This window comes from Hyaena hyaena, unplaced genomic scaffold, assembly GCF_003009895.1.
Source record: "Hyaena hyaena isolate Hyena2069 unplaced genomic scaffold, ASM300989v1 scaffold_154, whole genome shotgun sequence".
In the NCBI taxonomy this organism is placed as follows: domain Eukaryota; kingdom Metazoa; phylum Chordata; class Mammalia; order Carnivora; family Hyaenidae; genus Hyaena; species Hyaena hyaena.
This window is the reverse complement of record NW_024080786.1, coordinates 478,979-486,818: the sequence shown is the minus strand read 5'-3', so window position 1 is coordinate 486,818 and position 7,840 is coordinate 478,979. Positions and strand designations below refer to the sequence as shown.

The 7,840-nt window shown below is 40.6% G+C and overlaps 1 protein-coding gene across 1 annotated transcript in view; it reads left to right on the top strand.

Annotated features, from left to right (window-relative positions):
• The first annotated feature begins 719 nt into the window (after nt 1-719).
• The window catches only part of SLC25A12 (solute carrier family 25 member 12), a 108,453-nt gene continuing 101,332 nt past the window's right edge, over nt 720-7,840 (top strand). The window contains exons 1-2 of the mRNA XM_039239183.1: nt 720-791; nt 1,749-1,802. Of these exons, the coding sequence (XP_039095114.1) occupies nt 780-791; nt 1,749-1,802 (66 nt within the window). The 5' untranslated portion in view covers nt 720-779. The remainder of the gene's footprint in view (nt 792-1,748; nt 1,803-7,840) is intronic.

Genomic DNA, 7,840 nt, shown 5'->3' with positions numbered 1-7,840 from the left:
GGTATAGCTACTACTTATGTAGGGCTGGCTATCTTTATGTAGGGGCAAGTTGGGCAAGAATTCAGTACCAGTCTTGTCCAAGGACAAATGGATTTTTTCCTGTATGCATTTGTGCCCCACATCACTGCACAAAGGATTTGGGTGAGTCTACTAATAAAGCTTTATAATGTACAAGAATTACAAATGTATTAAGCATATTCGTCCCATGCCAATTTAGGGGCATATTTCTCAAGTTATATTTTCTTAGGTTTTCCCCAGAGTGCATTGGTCCTGAATCTTTTTTATTGTCAATATTTGTCATTAGTTGTCATTAATTCATTTATTATTATCATTAATGGGACATGTCATCTGATCCATCGAAATCTTGCTCAATCTGGGCCCCAAGCATTCCTTTAAGTCTCAGGATTAAACGATTCTGGCTGAAGTCTGTGCCCAAAGCCACACCCATTAGGAGGCCTTAAGAAACGTGGGACTTTCCAGGCGGCGACTGAGCTGTAGGCAACCACGCGGCGCGTCGGAATCCCAGGGCTGGCACTCCAGCCTAGCCTATGGGAGGATCATCCTCCTCCCCAGGGAGACAGGTCGCTTGCCCGGACCAGCTCCCTTTCTGGCGGGGATTCGGGGCCCTATTCCAGCCCCGCCCCGGTCTTATTTGCATAGGGACGCGCGCGGCGCCGGCGAGCGGGTGGGCGGGCGCGGCCGGGGAGGCGGCGCGCGCGCGCGCCCTGACAGCTCGGCCCTGCTCGCTCACTCGCTCGTCCCCGGCTTCCGAGCACAGCATGGCGGTCAAGGTGACTCCCAACTCTCTGCTGCTGCCTTTATTGCATAAGAGACATTCCAGGGACCTTGCCCCCAGCCCCTCACCTCTTACCAATTCCTTCGTTGCCTGGTTCTTAGATAGCGTATCCTGGGGCTCCGGCTTGTGGGTGGGAGAGCTGTGTGGGGCTTGGACCGGAGGGAGAGGATGCCCGGCTGGGGGAGGGGAAGTAGGAGGGATTATGAGTTGGAGGGGCTTGTGAGGACCAGATCGGTAAAGGAAGAGTAGTGTCCTCCCTTAGGTGCATGAGATTGTGAGTCCGGAGTTGGAGGGCATCAGAAAGGGAGTGGGAGGAAGTGGCATGTAAAACCCGGGGATAACCTAAGGCATCTGTGTATTGCAGTGGGGGAGGGGGTGAATAATTCAGTTATTTGGGGCTTCAGTGGGGCAGGGGGCAGTGGTTGGCATTTGTGCTGCAGGTGGCGAGATGTCGAAAGTATTTGGAAACACTGTAGCAGCTTTCATATTTTAGGTTGGGTGGAGGAAGACAGGGGCGCGGAGATAATTATATTCTGGATTGCTTTCCATGGGGAAGAAAGGCTGCTAGGCCAGGCGATTAATTTGGGGGTTTTAACTTTCCTGTTGCCCTGTTCTTGCTAGCTTCTTGATTTGGAGGTGGGTGGTTGCTATTGTGTTGCTAGTGGATGTGGAATAAAATTAGAGATTGATCCTCACTGCCTTCACTTTCTAGTCCAGAGCAAATCTGGTAGATTTGCTGTATATTAAGCTCTTCACACCTGTACTTCCACTCTGTAGTCATAGATCTCCAATTTGACAGGTGTTATCAGTATTCGTACTTTTGGTTTGTTTTAAACTAAATGCCCCTATAAAAGATAAGAGCATTGATTTGTTAGCATTTGTGAACTCTAATCTGAAGAGATTATGTGGTCTCTAGTAAAGTATTAACTGTTTTTTTTTTTTTTCCTTACAGGTGCAAACAACCAAGCGAGGTGATCCTCATGAGTTAAGAAACATATTCCTCCAGGTAAACTGGCTTATATGGCACCTTTTTTTATTGAGGAAAAAAAGTGTATATTTAATGCGTCTCAGGCCTTAATTTTCAGGAATGTTCTGTTTTCATTTACTCTTTTATTTCCCATTCTTAAAAACATGGATAGACAACGTAGTTTATAATTCTCTTATTTTATTAAGGTGCAAATACAAATTTTCCTTTCTATTAAGGTTTGATAAAATATTTTTCTCAAAATTTTGTTTTTTTTAACATGGTTTAAAGTATGTGAGAGAAGCCTAAAAAGAATTTCCAGCTGCCCTTAAGTGCTGTGATCAAAATATAATTTCAAAATATATTGACACTCTTGTGTAATTACTATGTATGGTGATTAGTATTCTTTCTTTCTTGAAAGTTGCATGTTTATAGTTTTCCTGTTTGTAAGCATTTATGTAATTTGTTACAGAAATAAGAATATTATTAATGTCTGTATCTTTTCTCCCTCTGCTTATTTATATTCATAGGCTTTTGGGGTTTTATTACAAAATGTTACTGTCTGCAGTTCTTACAAAGATCTACCTTCTAACTTTTTAAGATCAGTGACTTGGCTGTAGACTTAAAACAAGTTGGCTTAGTTTTTTGTTTTGCTTTCTTAAATTTCAGAAGTTCCTCATGCAGGAAGTTGTACTTAAGAAATAGATGAAAAGGGGACAAGATAAGGTGTTTTACTAAGTATTATGTTTTTCTGTGAAATCGTCTTTTGAAAACTTTTATTCTGGACCTGGGTTCTTATATAGAAACTTTGACCTTGGGCAGGTCCCTACTTGGTATTTGTTTCCTCTGTAAAATGAGAGGTGATCTCCAAGGTTCCTTCCAGCTCCAAAAGTCTATGATTCTATATTAGGAACAGATTCTAACATTCGCTGATCAGCCTGGAATAGATGACATTTTTATTTGAGACATGGATTGCTTAAGCTATTGTTGGGGAGGAGGCTGCATAGATGACCATACATATGTGTAACTCACGAAAAACAATTGTGAAAATTGGAATCTTAGATTTCATAAAATCTGATAAAGGAAGGATCATTTCCAGAACATAAATAATTATAACAGAAATAGTCTATTTCTGGCTTGAAACCTTTATTCCTCACAAGTGTTCTTTAAAAATAGTGTAAAATATGTCAGTATTAACCACACCATGATTATACTTAGTTGTTTTGTGAGATGTTCATGTGATCCAGTTAATTTTATTTTCTATATTAAGCAGGCTTGGAAAAAAATCAGTTGAAATGGTTCATGATGCAGTGCAAAGAGCACTGACCTAGGTGTCAGGAACACTGGGTTCAGTTCCCATTCCTGCCTCATTTTGATTGTTGGATCTATAGCTACCTGTCTGGCCTTTCTGGGCTTTATCTTCTCATGTGGAATTCAATGGGATGTGAGGAAATGGGAATTAGGTCCTTCCAGCTTTAAAAATCCTATGGGGGGGGGGAATCTGTGATTCTGTATGGGTTTGGTTTTTGGAGGAGGGGGGGATAGAAATACAAGGAGAGAGCTGGTACTATCAATGCCTAGCTTTTTGACAACTTTTTTTTTTTAATGTTTTATTTATTTCTAGGAGAGAGAGAGAGAGACAGCGTGAGCAGGGGAGGGTCAGAGAGAGAGGGAGATACAGACTCTGAAATAGGCTCCAGGCTCTGAGCTGGCAGTCAGCACAGAGCCCTATGCGGGGCTCAAACCCACGAACCGCGAGATCATGACCTAAGCGAAAGTCGGACACTTAACCGACTAAGCCACCCAGGCGCCCCTTTTTGACAACTTTTAAATCTTATCTTTTTTTAAAAATTTTGTTTTTAAGTAATCTTTGTACTTGACATAGGGCTTCAACTATGTCAAGAGTTTTTCTCTACTGACTGGGCCAGCCAGATGCCCCCTTATCATTATCTTTTTGATGATGCCCTTATTTTATGTTTATATTGAAAAATTGTGGAATTCATAACAGTGCACTTAGTACTAGTTATAAAGCATTGACTCAAGAGTTATTGATAGATAAGACATCACAGATACTTACCTTCACCAGCTAGAAAAATAGAATATAGTTAGTTGAATCTATTTGAGGACAGTTACTAAGTAACATATTAGATTTTTTTATTCCTGTTTTGAGTACTTCAAACTGTAGCTACTTGAAGCTATAGGACATTGTTTAGGAACTGTTTTATTTTACAAGCATATGGTTTATTAATATTTTAGAGAAAATAGGCAAAAAAGATATACTGACCACATTATTTCTTTAGTATTTAACATATTTGCCCAAGAAATATTTACTAAGGATTATTTGCTGTGTGCCATGTGTGTACTTTTGTATTTAACTTAGGAGTAGGACCCAGTTGAATAATGGAAGGAGAGGGCTGAGCCAACACTTGAATGGTAATTGACATGTGACTTACTCCTTTCTCATCCCATTCCATCTCTAACAGATTGTGGCCAGGGAGTCAAGAATAATGAAGTCAAATACATAGCCTCCGGTAGAGCAATCAGATTGAGTTGCTGGATCAAAGTGGCTGTAATAATAATGACAGTGGCCAACATTTATGGATCATTCAGCAGTGTGCTGGGCATTGGCCTCGTGCTTTTACGGTATTATATTAACTTTCATAACAACCTTAGGAGGTAGGGTTAGAGTCCCCGTTAAATAGATGAAGTTAAATGACTTGGTTAATGTCATTTAGTTCTTAAGTGGTGGAGGCTGGATTCCAGTCAAACTGCAGAACCTGTACTCTTAACCCTTACACTAAATCACTTGTTGGGGAGGAGGGGTCTCCAAAGGGAGGTGGGCAATTTTTTGAAACCTAGAAGTACATGAGGCACTAATGGCAGCTGTGTTTGTTAAGTTAAAGGAAAAAAAAATCTGGTTACTTAGGTGATGAAAAAGTGCCTTTACCCTGTAACTACGTAGAACATTTCGCCAATGAGTTTGGATTTGAAACAGTAGGGATGCACTATGGGTTTCTGAGTGGGCAAATTGAAGTGGTGAATTCTGACAGCTCTTTGTGTATGTTGGATAAAGTGTGGAGAGGCTGGAAGTAGGTAGGGAGATCAGCTAAGAGGCTTTTGAAATAATACATGTGGGAGATAATGACCTGGAGTGTCTGATAGCTGGGGAAATGGAAGGGAAGGACAGTACCAGGGACTTTGTAAGGGATGAATCTATTGAATTTGGTATTAAATATAGAAATAAAGGAAGAAGTAGTGAAGCTGGTGGGAAGTTTTGGTTATTTTTGGTTTTCATTGTTAAATAAGTATGTCCTAATATGTTAAATCTGATAGGTTTGGAGAGTTACAAATTCATACAGGTGGCAGATAAATCCTTGTGGTTAGGGAATTAAATATAAAAGGAACAGGACCAGGGGTGCCTGGGTGGCTCAGTCTGTTAAGCATCTGACTTGGGCTCAGGTCATGATCTCATTGTCTCTGAGTTCGAGCCTCGCGTTGGGCTCTGTGCTCACAGCTCAGAGCCTAGAGCCTGCTTCAGATTCTGTGTCTCCCTCTCCTTCTCCTTGCCCACTCATGCTCGCTCGCTCTCTCTCTCTCTCTCTCTGTCTCTCCTTCAAAACTAAATAAAACATTAAAAAAATTTAAAAGAAACAGGACCAGGAATAAGGGACTGATTTATAAGTGATATCCATAATTGAAGTGAGAAGGAGGAGGAAGAAAACTAGGGAGAATCATCCCATGGGAGTTTAAAGTAGTTTCAAAAAAAGGGTATAGTCAAAGATTAAGATATAAATTATTCTGTTATTATAATTTGATTTTGGTAGGATTTTGGAGTCACTTGACTTCTGGATCATTGAGATATTGAAAGACTGCAGAGAAGATTTAATTTTGAATTTCAGAATACAATTGAAAGCTGCTTTTTTTTTTTAAATGTTTTTTATTTATTTCTAGGAGAGAGAGAGAGACAGCATGAGCAGGGGAGGGTCAGAGAGAGAGGGAGTCACAGACTGAAACAGGCTCCAGGCTCCGAGCTGGCAGTCAGCACAGAGCCTGACGCGGGACTCGAACCCACGAACCGCGAGATCATGACCTAAGCGAAAGTCGGACGCTCAACCGGCTAAGCCACCCAGGCACTCCGAAAGCTGCTTTTTATAAATTTAGATCTTTGGCATTAACTGTCTAAAGTCACAAACACTCATTTGTCTTTGTTAACAGGAAAATATTCCTCTTTGAAAGTGCTGATATATCTATGTTCAAAGGTACGATGTGTTCAAGCTTGTGAAAGGGCTTTATAAAAGTAAAGCATTCTTATTTTGAGTATAGGGAAATAGGTTTATTTTTTCCGTGTTCATTGCTTCTTAAATTTTGATGAGCTATATTTTCTGTTAGTTAAAAAAAAAGAACAATAGTATTCACTAGGATTCTGCTTTTTCCTGCTCCCTACAAGTTCATAAAATTGGAGCACAACAAATGAATTTTTAGGTATTAGACTATGCTGACAACCAGTTGTCAGGCTAAGATTTTACTATTACTACCCTTACAACTGTCATTTCTTGATTTATCTCTTCTTTTACCTCTTATCCACCCACTATCATTGACCCGATTTTGCTGTATCAGAAGTATATAGTAGCAAAAGGAGACAATAGAAGCAATGACGAGGGAGGGAAGGTGAGGATAACAGGAATGTCACAGGCTGTTTGTTATAAACCTGACAAACTTCAGAATGAGAAGCTGGTCTATGCTTTGTGGCAAAGCAGGTTTACCAAAAAGCGGTTTTAAGTGAATGATTTGTCAAGATCTCTCTCTCTCTTTTTTTTTTTTAGTTGCTAGACTTTTTGTTGTTTTTCAACGTATTGTATGGTAAAAGCAACACATGTTGAGACTGTATCATTATATATGTTAGACCAAAAACATACTGCAGTGTAGAACTCAAATATTATTTTGAACCTCTTTTTTTTTTGTCATTATCACCAATGTAACAATTATGATCATATCCATATAAAAATTGTGAAAATGCATTTTCTGCTGTTTTTTATTTTTTAAAGCTTATTTGTTTATTTTGAGAGAGAGAGAGAGAGAGAGAATGAACCAGTGGAGGAAGGGCAGAGAGGAGGGGAACAGAGGATCTGAAGTCCGTTCTGTGCTAACAGCAGATGTGGGACTTGAACTCATGGATCATGAGATCATGACCTGAGCCTAAGTCGGATGCTTAACCAACTGAGCCACCCACGCACCCCTGTGTTGTTTATTTTGAGAATAAATGGAAGAAGATGCTGCTAATGTAAAGCAAAGAGTGATTGATTCTTCCTTAGGGTTTTTATTCATTTTTAACTGAAAGAAATATCCTTTTTATTAAAAATTTTTTAATGTTTATTTTTGAGAGAGAAAGAGAGAGAGAGAGACAGACAGACAGAGCACAAGCAGAGGGGAGGGACAGAAAGAGAGGGGGAGACACAGAATCTGAAGCAAGTTCCAGGCTCTGAGCTGTCAGCACAGAGCCCGACATGGGGCTCCAACTCAAGAACCATGAGATCATGACCTGGGTCAAAGTCAGATGCTTAACCAACTGAGCCACCCAGGCACCCTGAAAGAAATATTCTTTTACTCAATACATACTTGTTTACATATTACATATGTATTTATTTTTGGCAATAAATAACCTGGGGCTCAGAAGGGAATTAAGCAGGAGACCCTTCTACTTTGTTGGAATATGCATTAAGGCTATCTTTTCTTTTTAAGTTTATTTATTTTTGGGAGGGGGAGAGAGAAAGTGTGTGTACATAGGGATGGGACAGAGGGAGGTGGAGAGAGAATCCCAAACAGGATTTGAACTCGAGTGGGGCTTAAATTCAGAACTGAGATCATGACCGGGGCGCCTGGGTGGCTTAGTCGGTTAAGCGTCCGACTTTCGCTTAGGTCATGATCTCGCGGTTCGTGGGTTTGAGCCCCGCGTCGGGCTCTGTGCTGACTGCCAGCTCAGAGCCTGGAGCCTGTTTCAGTCTGTGACTCCCTCTCTCTCTGACCCTCCCCTGCTCACGCTGTCTCTCTCTCTCCTAGAAATAAATAAAACATTAAAAAAA